The sequence below is a fragment of the Notamacropus eugenii genome, chromosome 6, assembly GCF_028372415.1.
Source record: "Notamacropus eugenii isolate mMacEug1 chromosome 6, mMacEug1.pri_v2, whole genome shotgun sequence".
Lineage (NCBI taxonomy): Eukaryota > Metazoa > Chordata > Mammalia > Diprotodontia > Macropodidae > Notamacropus > Notamacropus eugenii.
In genome coordinates, this window is record NC_092877.1 from 138,761,964 (window position 1) to 138,781,748 (window position 19,785).

Below are 19,785 nucleotides of genomic sequence, written 5' to 3' on the forward strand. Positions count from 1 at the left end.
TAATAGGTTTAGCCTTTCCCCAAATGATGGACAACTTATTATTCTGTCATGTTTTTGCTCCCATGACCAGGCCTGCAAGGACACCTAAGGCAAAGACAGCTGATTCAATGCAACAAAATTCATATAAACCAGGGCCACACCTTCTGACAGATATTCCAAAATCCCAGTTACACTTGGCATTTAGCTGTGGCCAAACCAGCTGGATATCACAGATAGTCTTTCCTCCTTCTCTGGATTCTACGTATGTGGCCTATGCACCAGAGCACCTGTATACACTAGAATTTTCCTTGGTTGATAGTGTATGCTAAATACATAGTTGGCTGGTGCTATTACCCATCCTTGACATGTGGCAGGTGAGTTGGTGCTGGCCAAACTATAGGTAAATAGTTTATCAATCCATGCTTGAAATTTAGCACCATTCTTGTGGTCTTTGTATTGTTTTGGTAAAAAAAAGCTAAAACTATAGTTCTCTCTCACATATTACTGACACTTTGAATATTTGTTTATGAACATCTGAGACCAGTGACTTTACTGCTGTTTCCTTGTTTTGGTTTTGTTTCTTGTCAATTTGGACATTTCTTTACAATTTTTCTGGGTTGCTGTTGCTACTCCCCCTGTTATCCAGTTAGATGGATGTAGAGGCAGAAGAACAAGCACATATAATGAATTAAAGGGTTGTCAGTTTTCTCCTCCCTCTTGTCTTTTTAGTTAAAAGCCTTTTCATTAGATTTTCCAGGCTTCTAAAATATCTAAAAAAAACCCAACAACCCTTTGTAGGTATAGTCCTCTCTGGCCAAGAGTTCATCATTCCTAGTTGTAGTCCAGAAATTACTTCAGAACTAGAAAGGGTAGACTAGAGTGATCATATGTTACTTTGAGAGTTTCTAACTGCTTAAAGGAAGTTCAGATCTTTAGTCCAAAATGAATCTTTATATTCCAAGATCTAGAAAGAACCTGGCAATGTAACCTCAGAACCTTTTTTTGATCATCTGAAAATTTTTACAGAACAGAAGAACTGCTAGAAGATGATCCAAAGCTGACTAATTTTTATAAGAGACAATGATTAGGTTCTGGAGGCCATAAATAGGCGATCTTTTTGTTTATTCAGTTTTTTCATTTGATTATGTCTGATTCTTCATGACTCCATTTGTGTTTTCTTGGAAAAGATACTGATGTGATTTGCCACTTCCTTCCCCAGCTCATTCTACAGATGAGGAAACTGAGGCAAACAGGATTATGTGACTTACCCAGGGTCACACAGATAGAAAGTGTCATAGTCAGATTTGAATTTAGGTCTTCCTGACTCCAGGATTCGAACTCTACCCATTGTACCTCCTAACTACCCAGGTGATCTTAACACTGTAGTAGATTCCTAAAAAATATATTATTAAGCAGAGAAAGATGATGAGAAGCCAGCCTATGAATAATAAGAATAATTCACACTGAACTAATACTTTTTTCAAATTTGAATTTTGAATGGGTCCCTATGTGAGCGTATAATGGGATTGCCATTAAAGAAGCATATCCAGATTTCAGCGACACATTTGACAATGTTACTAATAACTTTAATAATTTGAAAAAACTGGAGTGAAGTAATAGGTGAATTGATAGCTAGCAGAGAAAACTATATCTAAAGTGTATTGGTTAATGGGTGGGGTCTACCTGGAAAGGATTTTCTAGTGGTATATTACAGGGCTATATCCTTGATCCTGTTCTCAGTATTTTTTTAGTAGTGATCTGCAAAAAGCCCTTCAAAGCAGGAATATACTCTTTTGTCAGATTAATGTGCTTAAGTTAAAGCATAACTCTGATAAGGTCACTGCCTGACCTAAAAGCCTTGGATGATTGCCTGATGCTTCTGATTCTTTATATCAGAGCACTTTATCCTGGATTCAAGACCTTCTGCTTTCTAGAACCATCTTGGCTTTCAAAACTTGACTCCCATGATGGTAAGGAAATACTATGATAACTCCTTTGTAAACTATGATGTGTTACTATTGTCTGCCTTCACTGACTCTCAGTTCTTCTCGGTGACTGAGCTCTCTATAACCACCACATCTACCTCCTTGGTTCCTTTGCCCAAATGAGCCCATCTGTTTGGAATGACTGTTCCAGAGAGAATAACTAGTACCAATGAGTAGAGATAATTGAGGGGCAAATTTCAGCACAGTGTAAGGAACCATTTTCTAGCATTGGGACTTCCAAAATTGCAATGGGCTGCTTCATAAATTAGTGGACCCCTCTGTCATTGGATGTTTTCAAGCAGAGGTTCATCATAGCATCATAGATACTATATCATAGATACTATAGTATCATAGATACTATCATAGTTTGGAGTTACTTTAAGGACATCGAATCTAATGTCTCCATTTTATAGCTGAGGAGAATGAGACCTAAAAAAACTAAATGATTGGCATATGGTTTCAGATGTGGCAGGTGGAAGAGTGGGATTTGAACTCAGGTCTTCTCATTCAAAATAAGCATTGTTTCCCTTATACCACCCATGTAGGATAAAGATTGTTTTTCATATAGATGGGGAAATAGACTCAGGTGAAATGAGTTGTCCAGGGTTACATGTCAAGTAAGTGGAAGAATCACACCTTGAACCTAGTTGTTTTTGTTTCAAGTGCAGTGTCTACAGCTATACAATTTGACTTTTATTTTTAATGATTGTACTCTCAATAATTGGTTATTAATTTGGCATTTGATTGCAGTAGAACAGGAAGGGGAGAAAGGAAAGCAGATGTGGATCTGATTCAGATTTGTATAAGAAGTGGTAATAGGGAACTAGGGAACAGCTCTCTCCTCCTCCCTTCCTCTCTGTTTCCATAGGCATCTCCCTCCTTCTCTCCCTTTTCCTCTTTTTCATTCTCTCTCCCTCTTTTCTCTTTTTTATATTTATCACTTCTCTTCTATCTGTCATCTCCCCAAGACTTACAGGAATTCAACCAGAAAACATTGTCAAGTGAGCTAGGTTGTGGATGGGTAGCTTTCCCTAAATTTAATGTGCATGGGCTAGGTAAGCATTGTTACTGTTGTCTACCCTTCATTTTGAACAGTACCAATGACATCACAGAGTGATGTCATGACTCCATTGTAAATTAGATTTAAGTGAGGCAGCATTGCACAAAATCGTCAGCCTCACTCTCTCCTTCAGAGTCATCCAAGTCCAATGGTAAGACAAAAGACAAGATAACTGGTGATGACCCAAGATTCAGTAGACGTTCTTAGTATCTTTGGTGTCTTCTATGTCTGACCAAACTCTAAGTGCTTCACAGGGATTGCTTTCTGTCATCAGAAATTATTCTCATTCTATCATGCACCCCTGTAATTCCTGCTGCTGGACAGACTGAGTCTCTTCTTTTATAAGAGAGAATTCACAATCAGGAAATGTTAAGTTTGAGTTCTCTGGAAGGGAATAAATGCCACTGACCCCATGAGAACTATCCAAAATGCCTGACAATGTCTCTGCCTCTACCTCAACATTATTTTGCATTTGCTTGATTGGTATTCATCTGTGTATATGTTGCATCCTCCCCAGTGAAATGTAAGCCCTTTGAGGCTGTATCTATTTCATTTTTGTCTTTGTATCTTAGTGATGTGCATATGGTAGTGGTTATTGAGAAGTTTCAGTTATGTCCAACTCTCCATGAGCCCATTTTGGATTTTCTTGGCCAAGATAGTGGAGTGGTTTGCCATTTCCTTCTCCGGCTCATTTTACAGATGAGGAAGCTGAGGCAAACAGGGTTAAGTGACTTGCCCAGGATCACATAGCTAATAAGTGTCCATGGCTGCAATTTGGACTCAGGTCCTTCTGACTCTAGGGCCAGTCAGTGTTCTATCCACTGTGCTACCTAGCAGCCCCATGGATATAGTACACACTTAAAAATATGTTGAATCACTCTGTATTGATCAGTTTCCTTGCTTATGAAATGAGCTGGTTGAACTAGAATGACCTCTAAGTTTCCTTCCAGCTCTTAATCTATGATCGTATTAGCTTTTGTAGAGAAAACAGAAATTTAATATTGTTTATCAATTATTCTAACCAAAACAATGAATAAGTTAACATATTGATCCAAGTATTGGCTGCCCTGACTTTGAAAATTTAATGTAGTTTATCTAAAACTTGAGTACAGTCTATAATTGATGTTATAGTTCAGTCTCCAAAAATTCTGTGGCCTTTGAAGAAAACATGTTATATCAATACAAAATGTGATAACCTTTTATAATAAATATTATATATATATGTAATACTTATGAAAACTCCTGGGAGGTTTGTTATCATCTCTGTGTAAATGACTTCTAGATCTTCATATCTAGCCAGTCTTTCATCTGATCTCTTATGCCACATCATCAATGGCTTATTGGCCATTTTCCTTTGGATATAGCCATTCTAATCTTAGTGTTAACATATTCTATTTCTTCTCAAATTACCCTTTTTTAAAAAATTTCCCTAATTCTGTTAAGGGTGCCCACTATCTGTCCTTTCAGTTATCCAGGTTGCAATTTCATTGTCATCGTGAACTCTTCATTCTCTGCTATTCCCAATATTGAATCAGTCACCAAGTTCTCATGGATATGCCTCAGTTGTCACTTGGCATCCCTTTTCTCCCCTCATTGGCCATTATCAAGGGTAAGGCCCTCATTACTTCTTCCTTATACAATTGTACCTTGCAAATATTCCAAACAGATGTCAAAGTCATATTCCTAAATCACATTACTTACCATGCTACTCCCTGACTCACAAAGCTCCCATGTGGTCTTTTATTTCAAAGATCAAATGCAAACTTTTCTGTATAGCATCCAAAGCCTTTTGTAGTCTGACTCCAGCATACCTTTCCAAGCTTATGATACAAAAATCTCCTTCGTGCTTTTCTATACATACTACATTTCACCTCCTGTCTTAGTAACTTTTCATAAGCAATTCTTCATTTTTGGAAAGTTCTCCCTCTTTACCTCCATTTATTAGGGGCAGCTAGTTGGCATAGTGGCATAGAGTATAGCACTTGGAAAGAGGAAGGTCTGTGTTCAGATACTGCCTTGCACATTTGCTAGCTGTGGGACCCTGGGCAAGTTATTTAACCTCTCTGTGCTTCAGTTTCCACATCTGAAAAACTGAGATAACTACTTCAAAAGATTGTTGTCATTCAGAGGAGATAACACATGTAAAGCATTGTGCAAACCTTAAAGGACTATATAACTGCGATCTATTATTATTATTAGCTATTATTGAGAACTTCTGCTTCCTTCAAAGTTCAACTTGAGTACAACCTGTTATATAAGGTTTTTCCAGACCCCTCCCTGAGCTGCTAGTACTTCTTTCCACATGGAAATTTATTTGCATCTCCTATGTATGTATTTTTTATTAACTTTAGAGATATAAGTTGCTTCCTCAATAGCAAATAAACCCCGGTGCCCAGAACTGTTGGGTATGTAGCGGATGACTAATAAATGATGTCGACTGATTTTTTGTCAGATTGAATTAAAGTGCCTACTATATGCATTGAACCAGTCTAGATATTGAGAAGGTACAAAGATACAGTTTTTGCCCTTGAAGAGTTTATAATCTAGTAGAAAAACTTAAGGCTTTCTCCTCCAAAATCTGATACATATGTTTACTATAAACATGAGCTTTATTTTGAAAAATTCCTACAGTGCTTGGTACATAGTAGTTCCTAAACAAATGTATATTGATTGATTCTCAAGAACTCAATAGATGAACTCAAGAGAAGATAAATCCACTAAAGCTTTGTATGACGAAAAAAGAAAATACTGATGTTCTATTTTTTTTACTCTGTTCTGTAATTGATTCTATTTGATAACTGCCTCAATTGTGGGTTTTTTGGAGGGGTTCTTTTTCTTTCTTTTCTTCCTTCCTTTCTTTTTTTGAGGGTCTCTGAATTATGTTGACAAGTTCATAAGGGCAGAAGTTCAGTTTTCCTTCTCTGAGTTAGTTTAGAATTCAGTTGTCCTATAGATGCAGAGAAGTACATTACCTCTAGACAGCTTTGCATGCCCATGTACCATTAAGGAGATCTGTTATCTCACTATCAAGTGTTGCAAGATGCAGGTTGGTGCCAGGAAATCTGTTATTGCCATGACACTAGCCAGCCATGCAGGTGAATACCACCACTAAGCTTTCCATAGCAACAAGATGGAAGGAGTATTTGTTGCTAGCCTTGTATTCCAGACTTCCATCCAATCAGATTGTTTTCCATCATCTATGATACTTCAGAATTTGTAACCAATCATTATTTTCCCATCTGTGATGCCTCCTGTTCTCTTGTGCCTCCCAAAACTACATAGAGGCTAATAAGCCCTACCTCATGGTCTCTTGGTTGGCTGAGGAGTTAAGATAACTGTTTTATTAGTAATTGCTAGCCTTACCAGGAACTTTGTGCCTCACTTTACTCCAATTTAAATCATGGCAGGGCTCTGCTTATCCCTGTCCTAAATCACTTTTGTCACAAGATCCTGTACTTGGAGAACCAGAAGTCTAAAGCAGAAAACACTATTTAACATGTAATTATCATCATATTCATTTTTCTTTTCCTTTTGAATCACATAGAATCCAATTCCTGATGCAGCCATCTGGCTCCATGGAGTAAGGTTGCAGCATCATGCACCATGCTGGTGATGTCACGGGCACCACGGAAGACAACGAGAGCATACAGCCGGTCTATTGGGAGTAGGGTAAGTGATGAAAAAGAAGCCTTTGATACAATGTGAAAAGATTTTATGTGGCTGATAATGATGAAAAATTGGTGATCATGATACTACATTGTTTAAAAGCAGATGGCATAATGTTAGCACATGATAGGGAGGAAGCAGGATTAGAATCTTGTCAGTAATTTTACTTGGTCTCTTTCTGAAGAATAAGAACACTGGGTTTGAGGTACAGAAATAATTCTCTACTTTTCAATAGTCTGTGTCTGAGTAGTTCTCACATTGGGGCTGGAGTTAACCTGGTGTGCTTGAACTTGTGGCTATTTTTTTCTAATATCTTTCTACTGTATTTCAAGCTAAGTGGTTTTTTAAAAAAAATAATCCTACATATTTTATTTTATATGTTTAAAGGAATTATTCTGAGAAAGAGTCCTTATGCTTCATTGGATGGCCAAAGGGGTTCATTACACACGCACGTGCATACACACACACACACACACACACGCACACTATGAAGCACTACTCTAGGTATGCAAACTTTGAACAGAAAAAGGGGACTTGTGAGATCTATTAGAAGTTGAAGGTGCAGATATCTGAACAATTTTTGATGAGCAACCACAGGGCAGGCCATTGAGAAAATGTCTTCTTAGCATTTTCCTTTCTTCCTAACTACACTCTCTGGACTTTTTTTAATCATCCCCTTTACCAGTCAGCAGTCAGACACAGTTTTTGGTGTATAGACATTTTGCAGCCAAGAAAGTGAATTCAATCTTAATCTTCATATGAGAGGTACAGCATCCAGGGTACTCTGCCCTGGACAGACCACACTTGGAGCGTTGTACTTACTTCTGGGCACCGCATTTTAGAAAGAACAGTAACAGACTGATCAAGGCAGCTGGCATGATGAAAAGTCTGAGTTCATGTCATAAGAGGATTATTTGAAGAAACTAATATTTTGTCTGGAAAACTGCAGGCTGAAAAACAAGGGGATAATCGTTTTCCTCACAAGTCTTTGAGGAGGTTCTCTGTTGGAAGTTGTATTGGGATCTTTCTCTTTGGCCCCCCAAAACACAACCTGGAGCAGTGGGTAGAAGCTGGAAAGAGTTAAATAAATAACTTACAGAAATGACAAACTGTCTATCAGAGCTCTCCATAAATGGTTTGGGTTGGATGGAAAGAAAGTGGGTTACGGCTTTCTGGAAGTCTTCACATAAAGGCTACATCTCTACTTGTTGATTATGATACATTGTTGTTGTTAAGGTTTGGATTAGGCTAGATTTTCTCTAAGAGCCTTTCCAGATCCATATTTCTGTTGATTGCCATATTCAAGTCACTTCTTGGTGTTATCATCCATATGAACTTTGAGAAAAGTCGAAGTAAAGATGCCAAAAATGAAATCCATCATCCTGAACTATAAGGCAATTAAATATTTTGTGGTCATGAAATTTTGCCACATTGCCAAGTTAGCAGAAGCTGGAAATAAAGTAACTGATGGCTTATTCTCCCTGTTGTGAATTAGCAAGTTAAACTTTGAATTGATTAAGGGGAAGAAGGAAGTATGAATCACTTTTTTCCTACATACTGGATCCTTTTTTGATTTAAATATTTAGGTTGTTTGGCAACTGTGATAGATTTTCTCAAAGTGATGGTTCAAAAATCAGAGGTTGGAAGGGGCACAGAGTTACAGAGAAGTCATTCCTCATTCATATTTAAAATTCCAGAATTTTGGAGTTAGAAAGTCATTAAGTTTTGCTTCTAGTTAATCGATGAATCCATTGTTGGTTAAGGAGATTTCCCATCCCCTTTTCCTGTTTGCTAATGCAGGAAAGCCTAATTTGATCCTAATTTGATAGCCTTCCCTAGGGGTGTAATTGTTATGGTCATAGAGGCCAGAGAAATCAATATCTGTATTAGCTTTTTGCCATCGTACTCTATCTTTTTCTGACTACATCTGGAGTGTTATATATAGTTATTGGCATCATATTTTAGGAAAAACAGTGATAAGCTGGAGAGTGACAAGAGAAAGGCAACCAGGATCAGTCAATCAATCAACAAGCATTTATTATGCATATGTTATGTGGCAGGCATGATGCATGAATGCTAGGGATATAAAATCAAAAGCAAACAAATAAAAAAAATCCACAGCAGCAGATCCTGCCCTAAAGGAAGATCCTTCTAAAGGAAGAGATAACACATACATAAATAGGTTCATATAAAATGCATACAGGGTAAATGAAAGGTCACCTTAGAAGGGAGGGCACTTGAAGCAGAGAGACTAAGAAAGCATGATTTGAAAGCTTTTAGTTCCCACCATCTAAAAAGATAAGTAAAAGAGGACAAATTTTTCTTGGTTTGTTAATGTAAGTGGGCCAAAGGATCATGAATTTAGGGATATTAAGTCATTTAGTTCAACCGTTTATGTTGCAAATGAAGAAATTGAGGTACAGAGAAATCAAATGATTGCCCAAGGTTAAGCAAACAGTAGAGACAGTAGAACTGGGATTGAAACCTAGGATCTCTGCCTCTAAATCCAGGACTTATTTTTACTTGGCTATGGGTTCTGTGTATAATACACACACACACACACACACACACACACACACACACCATATTAATGTATATCGATACATCGTATATCTTTTGCTATGAGTCCTATGGCATGTATATTTACCTATTTATAATCAGATCAAGTCAATAAGCATTTGTAAAATGCTTCCTATGTGCCAGGCACTGTGCTAAATTCTGGGGATGCAAACAAAGGCAAAAATTGTTCTTGTCCTTAGGGAGCTTTTGTGCTAACGAAAGAAACAACATGTAAAAAATTATGAACATGCAACGTGTGCATGTGTGTACATAAACATATATATACATATAGATATATATACGTAATATATGCGTTCACAATTGTTTATATACATGCATATATATTGATTTATATTTACATATAGGTAACTATACAGATAGTAAATTGGATAGAATATATCAAAAGAATAAAAATAGGTAGAGATTTAACTTTAGACAGAAAAGGTGGTGCATTAGGCATGCTGTGATAGTATCAGGTTATTAATTTAATGATGTAATACTTAAAATATCTGTTATATCATTCCTGTGGATCCTTGCTCTACCTTTGTAGCTTACAAAAATTTAGTCTATAGATGACTTGGTAAATGGTGGAAAGTTTCTACGCCTTCTTCCCCTGCAAAAAAAAATCATCCCCCTGTCAGTTTGATGATGAACCTCTTATTAATCGCTTAGGCTGGTCCTCACATGCAGATATACAAAATATTATTACATCTACACTCAAAGCCTTCCCACTTTCATAGGACCTGCCTGAATTGTGTTGCCGTAACCTTCAAGAAACTATGACAAGGCATCAGAGAAGAACTTGAGGGAAAGATTTTCCTTCCAAATGAAAGTGATCTTTATGCTGTTGGAAATATGGTAATAGAGTTTGGGAGAGTGTTTCAGGCTAGAGACGAGATTTAGTTATTGTTGGAATGTAAATGGATAGTTAAAGTCAGGAGAGAAAATGGATTCTTCAAGGGAATTTAGTTTAATTCAATTCAACCAAATAAGCATATATTAAGTATCTGTTAAGTGCAACTGAAAACACATAGACCTAAACTCCCATTTCTGCCTTCAAGAAATACTGGAGAGGACCAATGTATATCTAGATAAGTAAGTATGTATCTTTTCTCTTTTATTCCCCTCCAAAACTTAGGCACCTTCCAGTTATTGGAAATGGGAAGGACGGGGATGGGGAGAAGTCTTACGTTGGAAATGGCAATTAAGTTGAATACTGAAGGAGGCTAGGAAATTTACCTGGAAGCAAGGACAGAGGACGTTGCAAACATAAGAGATAAGATTGGATGATTTATGGAGTGGAGACAGTATGAATTTCATGAAAGGCTTTGTCCTTTGGAAAAATAATGGGAAAAAAAGGTGAAGAAATTTATTGTCCAAACATACGATTCCGTAGAATCATTCTCCATTCCTTGGGAGTTCAGTAAATCAGTTTTGTGAGGGATCCTATTGACTAGAGATGCAAATGAGAAGAAATTAGATACAACGTATGCTTTGGGCAAAATAGACATTTTTTAAAAAAAATTATGAAACAGAGTGGTTATAATAAAGTCAGGATATCTCTAATGCCGCAGTACCCTGAGAAGGAACACAAACCAAGATCTGACTGTGCAGACCTCAAGGAGCCAAAAACAGGCATTTGAATTACGAGCATAGGATGGAGCCTTCTGACATTTATGCTTGACTAGGTGCAGCACGCTATAGGAATTATGACCAGCAGGTCACTTAGTGACAAGAAACGTGGCTACATACTATATCTGTGGAAGTTTGTGGTTTCTGTCCATTAAAAAAATTGGCCCCAATCCATGGCATTATGGAAAAGTATGAAAAAACAACAATCTGAGTTCCTTAACTCTTCCCAATTTAACTCAAATCGATAGAAGTAATTTGGAGGAGCCCATTAACGAGCTATAATTAATGAACCCATCTATCTGCTCAATTTGGGTAGATTACTAAAGAGTGTATTTTCCTAACTGAATTTTATTGATTGCAGGTTGAGCTGAGATGGTTTGCTTTTACAGTAGATTTATAATGAAGATAAGAAATCGCTTTTTGTTCCCAAATATCAACCCAGAAATTATACTGTATTTTTTCATTCAAGATGTCGATGCTCACATTGATCTGTATTTATAATGGTACTTTGCTCAAAGCTTTGCATTTTAAAATAAAATATAATTTATAAAACTATAGTTTTCAGATCACAGGAAATGATATTCCATTTGTGGGCTTTTTAAAAGACCACATTTAAATTAATGTATGTGACTTGTTGAGTCATTTAAATTATCTTCAGCTCTTTTGGACCCCATTTGAGGTTGTCTCGGGAAAGATGCTGGAGTGGTTTGCCATTTTACAGATGATGAAGCAGAGGCAAATAGGCTTTAAGTGACTTGCTCAGGGTCACACAGTAAGTGTCTGAGGCTGGATTTTAACTCAGGAAGATGAGTCTCCCTGACTCCAGCTTTATATTCTTCATTGGTTATCTTTGGTTTCTATACCTTTCTGATTGGCAAAGAGATCAATTGTCTGTTGTCTGTCCATCCTCCAATCTCCTGTCAATTCTTCTTTATAAGCATATCTCTCTATTTATTTAACTCCAGTGGCCCCATGTTATCTCTAGGGTCAAAGACAAAATCATCTGTTTGTTTTTTAAAGCCCTTCAAAACCTGACCCCTTCCTACCTTTCCAGTGCTTTGACCCTTTAACACCTTCCATGTACTCTGCAATCCAGTGACTCGGTCTCCTTTGTGTTCCTTATATAAGATATTCCATGTTCTGACTCCGTACATTTTCAAGGATTTTCACCCTGTACCTGACATTCTCTCCCTCCTTAACTCCCATCTTGTGACTTCCCTGGCTTACTTCAGGTTCTACTTAAAATTTCACCTTCTCTAAGAAGCTTTTCCTGATTGCCCTTAATGCTCAGGCCTTCCCTCTAAGGTTATTTCCATTGTATCTAGTCTATATCTTGTTTGTACATAGTTATTTTCACATTTTTTCTCTCATTAGACTTTGAACTCCTTCAGAGAACAGATTGTGGGTTTTTACTTTTTTTGGTATCTCCAATATTTAACACAGTGCCTAGCACATACAAGGAACTTAATTAATGCTTGTTGAGTTGGCTTTTGTTACCCTTGCTGTGGAGACTGAGTTATATCAATTAAACTTCATTACAAAATAGTGTATCCTCACTGCCCTCTGAGAAAGAGTGGAGTATGTGAAATAAATAATTTATTGATGTCATCACTGGGAGTACTGATGGATATGTTGTGATGTAATTCATCCCTTTAGGGCCTATTTGCCCCTACACTAAATGTGCCAAGGATGCTAGAGTTTAAAAAAAATCATCTGTCTATCTATCTATCTATCTATCTATCTATCTATCTATCTATCTATCTATCTATCTGTCTGTCTGTCTGTCTGTCTGTCTGTCTGTCTATCTATCTATCTATCTAGCTCTAGATAAATAAAGATAAAGATTGATGGATAGATAGGTATAGATATCTCTATCTATCTATCTGTCTGTCTGTCTGTCTATCTCTAGATAAATAGATAAAGATATAGATTGATGGATAGATAGATAGGTATAGATGTCTCTATCTATCTATCTATCTATCTATCTGTCTGTCTGTCTGTCTATCTAGCTCTAGATAAATAGATAAAGATATAGATTGATGGATAGATAGATAGGTATAGATGTCTCTATCTATCTATCTATCATCTATTTATCTATCTATCTTTTGAGTGTGCTTTATGGTTTTCTGTGTTGCTCCTCTTTGCAGGTACTGTTTGCTGCTTACAGTGTAACTGTCTTTAGCTGTCCATTCTACCTGACATATAATGAACATTAAATAAATGATTTATCTCTCTCCTTTCTTTCCTTTCCCTACTTCCTACTCTTTCTTCCTTCCCGCTCCCTTTTTCTCCTTCCCTCTTCCCTTCCCTCCCTCCTGTCTCCTACCCTACATGTACAAAAAACAATGACATCAATTCTTTGTAGTGGAAAAATAATTGGACACTAAGTGGATGTTCATAAGTTGGAGAATAGCTGAAAAAATTGTGACAAATAAATATGATGGGATATTATAATAGTAAGAAATGATGAAGGGAATGGTCTCAGAGAAATCTGAGAAGACTTGTATGAACTGATGCAGAATGTAATAAGCACAACCAGAAGAACAATTTTTACAACATTATAAAAATGAACAACTTTGAAAACTTCTGTACCCTGATGAAGAATGAAATGATCAGAAGCAGGACAACAATTTTTACAATGACACCAATCTTTTACAGACAAAAACAGCTTTGAAAGCTGTAAGAAATGTGATCAATGCAATGAATGGCCATGGTTCCAGGGAACCAGTAATGAAGAACACTATGCAAAATGAATCGCATGTTTTTTAAACATGGTCAATGAGATTTTGTTTTGCTTGATTATGCATTTTTATTATAAAAAATGTTCCCCCTTTTCCAGTGGAGCACAGGGTGTGAAGGAAAGAAAATAGATTGCTATAATCTGAGAGATAAAACTTTAACTAAAAAGTGGAAAAAATTGTTTTTAAGTGTAAAAAAGATGAATGCCATTTTCATTTCACAGGAGGGTTGTAGAGAAAATATTTTGTAAAATGAAGCAGTTCATAAATAGGAACATTTTCCATTATCAGATTATTCAATTACTGTATTTTATGCCTTTGACTAAGTGATCATATAGGGGAAAACACAATTTATGGGGCCCTCTATGTATTCCAGGAATTTTCTAGAATTCATTTTTGTGCTTGAATATACCAATAGACTCGTGATTTCAACATTACAGTGACAACTGCCACCCCTGTGGTTTTTTTAAATGGTTTTTTCATGTTTATTTATTTATTTTTAGTTTTCAATATTCATTTCCACAAAATTTTGAGTTCCAACTTTTCTCTCCATCTCTCCCTTCCTTTCACCCCAAAACACTGGGTGTTGTGATTACCCCTTCCCTTATCCCCATCTTCTCTCTTTTCTTGTAAGGCAACACAGATTTTTATACTCTATTACTTGTATTTCTTATTTTCCAGTTGTATGCAAAAACAATTCTCCACATTCATTCCTAAAATTTTGAGTTCCAACTTCTCTCCCTTCCTCTCTCCCCACCCATCCCCACTGAGATGGCAAGCAATTCAATATAGGCTATATATGTGTAGTTTTACAAAAGACTTCCATAATAATCATGTTGTGTAAGACTAACTATATTTCCCTCTATCTTATCCTGATACCTATTTCTTCTATTCTCTCTTTTGACCTTGTCCCTCCACAAGGGTATTTACTTCTAATTGCTCCCTCCTCCCATTTGCCCTCCCTTCCATCATCACCCCCATCCTGTTTATTCCCTTCTCCCCTACTTTTCCTGTAGTGTTTACCTCTAACTACTCTCTCTACCCATTTGCCTTCCCTTCTATCATTCCCCCTTACTTGTCCCCTTCTCTCCTACTTTCCTGTAGTGTAAGATAGATTTTCATACCAAATTGAGTGTGCATGTTATTCCCTCTTTAAGCCAAATGTGATGAGAATAAACTTCACTTTTTCCCTCTCACCTCTTCCCTTTTCTCCTCCCTTGAAAAAAGCTTTTTCTTGCCTCTTTTATGAGAGATAATTTGCCCCATTCCATTTCTCCCTCTCCTCCCAATATATTCCCCTCTCACCCTTTAATTTTATCTTTTTAGATCTCATCCCTTCTTATTCAACTCACCCTGTGCTCTCTGTCTACATATATATTTGTGTGTGTGTATGATCCCTCCAACTAACCAAATACTAAGAAAAGTCTCGAGAGTTACAAATATTATCTTTCCATGTAGGAATGTAAACAGTTCAACTGTAGAAAGTCCCTTATGTTCTCTTTCCTGTTTACTTTTTCATACTTCTCTTGATTCTTGTGTTTAAAAGCCAGATTTTCTATTCAATTCTAGTCTTTTCATCAAGAATGCTTGAAAGTCCTCTATTTCACAGAATGACCATTTTTTCCCCTGAAGGAAAAAATACTCAGTTTTGCTGGGTAGGCAATTCTTGGTTTTAATCCTAGTTCCTTTGACTTCTGGAATATCATATTCCAAGTCCTTCAATCCCTTAATGTAGAAGCTGCTAGATCTTGTGTTATCCTGATTGTATTTCCACAATACTCAAATTATTGCTTTCTAGCTCCTTGAAATATTTTCTCCTTGACCTGGGAACTCTGGAATTTGGCTACAATATTACTAGCAGCTTCTCTTTTTGGATATCTTTCAGCTGGTGATTGGTGGATTCTTTCAATATTTATTTTTCCCTCTGGCTTTAGAATATCAAGGCAATTTTCCTTGATAATTTCATGAAAAATAATGTCTAGAGTCTTTTTTTGATCATGGCTTTCAGGTAGTCCCATAATTTTTAAATTGTCTCTCCTGGATCTACTTTCCAGGTCAGTTGTTTTTCCAATGAGATATTTCACATTATCTTCTATTTTTTCATTCTTTTCATTTTGTTTTGTAATTTCTTGATTTCTCATAAAGTCATTGGCTTCAATGTGCTCCATTCTAATTTTTAAGGGACTATTTTCTTCATTGAGTTTTTGAACTTACTTTTCCATTTGGCTAATTCTGCTTTTTAAAAGCCTTCTTCTCATTGGCTTTTTGGACCTCTTTTTTCAATTGAGTTAGCCTATTTATTTTCTTCAGCATTTTTTTGGGTCTCCTTTAGCAAGCTGTTGACTCACTTTTCATGATTTTCTTGCATCACTCTCATTTCTCTTCCCAATTTTTCTTCCACTTCTCTTACTTGATTTTCAAAATCTTTTTTCAACTCTTCCATGACCTAAGACCATTGCATATTTATTTTGGATGTTTGGGATGCAGAAGCCTTAACTTTTATGTCTTCCCCTGATGGCAAGCATTGTTCTTCCTCATCCAAAAGGATGGGAGAAAATACCTGTTCACCAAGAAAATAACCTTCTATAGTCTTATTGTGTTTTCCCCTTTTGACTTTCAGACACAATTCCCCCAGGGGCTTTAAGCTGAGGGCTCCAACAATGGACTCTGGCTGCTGGCTGCTGCCTACCCTAACCACTGCAGCCCACTGCTTTTGCTGCAGCTCACTGCGTGAGGCTGGGGCTGGGGTGGAACCTGCTTCCTTCCTGCCCAGCTGAAAAATCCTTTTCACTGACTTTTGAAGCTGCCTTTTGTGCTTGTGAGTTGAGGGATCTGAGAACCTTCAGTGCTGCTGGGGATTCCACGCCTGAACCTGCTCTGGTCCTGCTCTTTCCAGTGCTGTGTGGCCAAGGCTGGGCTGTGCTCTATTCCACATCCAGTGCAACAAAACTTTCCTGTTGGCCTTCCAGGTCATCCAGGCCTGGAAATCTCCTTTGCTCCATAATTCTGCGGCTTCTGCTGCCCTAGAATTTGTTGAGAGTCATTCTTTATAGGTATTTTATGGGCTGTGGGGGAAGAATTAGTGTATGTGTGTCTTTCTACTCTGCCATCAGTTCCATCCCCACCCCTGCGTCTTTTGACACACTCTTCCTCAAATACAAAGAGCCCTCAAAGGAGGGTAAGGTCAAGCTTAGAGACAACATGTGGTGGTGGAGTAACTAATAGTACCTGGAAGTCCTTTTACTGGAGTTGTCAAGATGTTTCCCTTATGATATATGGTGTATTTTTTGTGCTAGGCTCATTGTAGAGTCCTGGACCTGCCTTTTCTCCTCATGTTGTGTCTTCTCTTTACTGCTGATACAGACAGGTGCCATTAGCCCCTCCAGAGATACTGTTAGAACTCCAAGGAAAAGTCTGAATCCTCAGAACTCACAAGATAGCAGAAAGGAGACTGAGAATAAGGCTGAGGCTAGGGTTCTTCTCCCCTAATCAAATAATTCCTTCACAAAGGCCTTGTTCTCTGATTCTCCATTCTGCCAGACACTTGAATCCTCAATTCCACCTAACTCATTGGTTTTACTCAAGCCCCACAAGATGTGACCAAATCTTTTCACCAATCTGAATAGACTTCCTGTGCAGCATGATCCAATGTGATCCAATGATGCAATGCGATCCAATGATCTCCAAAGACATAGAACTGATCATTGTATAACCTAGTTGAAAGCTTGTCATTGATTGGTTACTCAGTAGAAGTGCCCATGTCTTGTTTATATCTAATGAATAACAATTATTCATTCCAACCTGGTTGAGGTAACTGGGCTTTGTTTCCTATCACTTTAAGGGAGATGGAATAATTAGCGTGACCCTGACTCTTACACTTAAAATAGTCCTGTGAAATCAGTTCAACTCCAAACACCTTCATGGGTATTATGATCTTTATTTTACAGGAAATTGAAGGACTAAGTTCATTAACTATCCAGAGGTCACATAGCTAGTATGTAGCCAAGCTAGAGCCTGAATCTAGACCTTTCAACACCAAATCCCTCTCTCTTTCCCCTTTGCCATATCTGTCTCTGGATAGAAATTGTCAAGGTTGTAATAACATTTCTCTCTTTCCTTTTAATGTTATTACTTATCCAAGTCTTGGTTTAAAAAAAAAAAAACGAACAAACAAATAAATCAAAAACAACGAAACAATGAAAACACCCAAGTAGTCATGAATTCTCTGCCTAGAGGTTACAATATTGTTCTGTTTACTCTGGTTCAGTCCCTGATTGCCTATGGGAACAAAGTCACCCCCACAGAGCAAAGATGTGAAAGAGTAATTTAGAGCTTGAAGGAAAAGGAACTGGATTCTGAAATTATGTCCTCAGTCAAGCATTAAAAATGAAAAGGTGTAGCAATTTCACAAATGGCCCTAAGCCCCAAGCTACTTGCCAGATATCCCACAGAGCCCTAACAAACATCCATGGAACACAGTTCAAAAAACCTAGTGTGCAGAGACATTGTCTATTTCCTTTGTATTCTAAATTCCAGTTCTTATCATTGCCAAAAAAAAAATCTTTTTGATTTATACAACTCTATCTAATATAAGCTATATACCAAATTTTTGCTGAACTTTTCTTTATGCTAATTTTGGGCACCGTCCAATTTATTTCCCTCTGTCATCTGCCCTAAAAAAGTCCCAAATTTTGGGTACTTTTTGATACTTTTATCTCTCACCTTCCCTTATTGAGACCATGGTCAAAGTCAGCTGCTTCCTTCTCTAGCCCACTGTTCAACTGGAAGCATATTTCTCTGTCATTACAAGGTAAAATCCCTTTCCCAAGGCTTTAGTAATTTTCCATCTACTCTACTTGGGCAGTGAAAAGATCATGAAGCCTGATAGGAAAATACTTGTGATAGGGAGGGAAGCTAATGGTCCCTTACAGATACAGGAATAAGCCCTGGGATTGGTGGCGGTAGTGAGGGGACTTCATTTTGATTATGCAACAAAAGAAGGCAGTTGAACTAGATCAGTGATTTCCAAACTTGTTCATACGTGTCTATCAATAAGTTATTTTGTTTTCCTCAGGAGGAGTATGCAGATTAGGGTGATAGGTTGGGGGTGGGAAAGAAGAGGCAATATTCCCAGTGATTTCTGGCAGCTGCTTCAGTCAGGGCTAAGTTACAACTACCCTGTAGGGCTGGTGCTCATCTCAGAAGGGAGAAGGTTGGATCAGTGCATATCTAACAGGTGGAGTGATTAAGTTGTAATAGGAAATATGAGGTGTGGCTATGTTGGAGATATAACCTATAATTAACTATCATAATCAGAGTGAGATTCCACCGATCTTTGTTGGCTCTTATTGTCTGAACACATAACCCTTGGAGTCATGTCATGGCCCAAACTTTGGCGGCCAATGAACAAGAAAATCCTTAAGGTTCTCTCCAGCATCAGGATTTTATGCATTCTGTGAGTCCTGGTTCAGTGACTTCCTGTGTAGCCTTCAGCAAGCTATAAAAACTACCCAAACCTCAGTTTCATCATCCATAAAATCAGCATTGTAATGTTTGAACTATATACCTCATAGATTTGTTGGGAAGAAAACAGCTTTGTAAATTGCAAAGCATTGTATAATGTGAGCTACAGTCATTTAAAATTGTTCGGCATTCTTTAAGACCCTTTCACATCAATAAACTCTGAAAGCCAGCCCCTCCTGTGAACCTTTCTGGATTCTCATTCTCTTCTCCAGCATAAATCCCAACCTACTCCTTTTCCTCAGTGCTTGTTTTTACTTCTCTAATTTTATCTCTTATATTTGGTCAACTACGATGAGGAAATAGAAGTCCAGACAGCTGGTATGGAGAGCACTGGGCTTCCTAGCTAAATTTGTAGTCATAGGATCTTAATTCAAGAGGGAATTTTGCTCAGTTGATCATCTGGAAGTGTCCTCCTCAATTCCTAACTTTGCCTTCTATGGTTGAGTAATTCTCCCCTTTTAATTCATGAATAACCTACACATGCCTCATTTCATTCCATAATCAAATTTAAACTAGCAGGGGACTGGCCTGAGCAGATCTTATCCAGAATAGTCTTTAAAGCTCTTCACAACCTGGTTCTTTCCTACCTTGATGGTTTTCTTACACTTTTTCCCCTTCCATAGACTCTGATCCAGATATACTG

The 19,785-nt window shown here is 37.4% G+C and overlaps 1 protein-coding gene across 8 annotated transcripts in view; it reads left to right on the plus strand.

Moving 5' to 3' along the window:
• IL15 (interleukin 15) overlaps nucleotides 1-19,785 on the plus strand; it is a 172,925-nt gene that overhangs the window by 99,394 nt on the left and 53,746 nt on the right. For all 8 annotated transcript variants that reach the window (XM_072621118.1, XM_072621123.1, XM_072621122.1 and 5 more), the window contains one exon: nucleotides 6,569-6,693. In XM_072621118.1, the coding sequence (XP_072477219.1) occupies nucleotides 6,628-6,693 (66 nt within the window). In that variant the 5' untranslated portion in view covers nucleotides 6,569-6,627. The remainder of the gene's footprint in view (nucleotides 1-6,568; nucleotides 6,694-19,785) is intronic.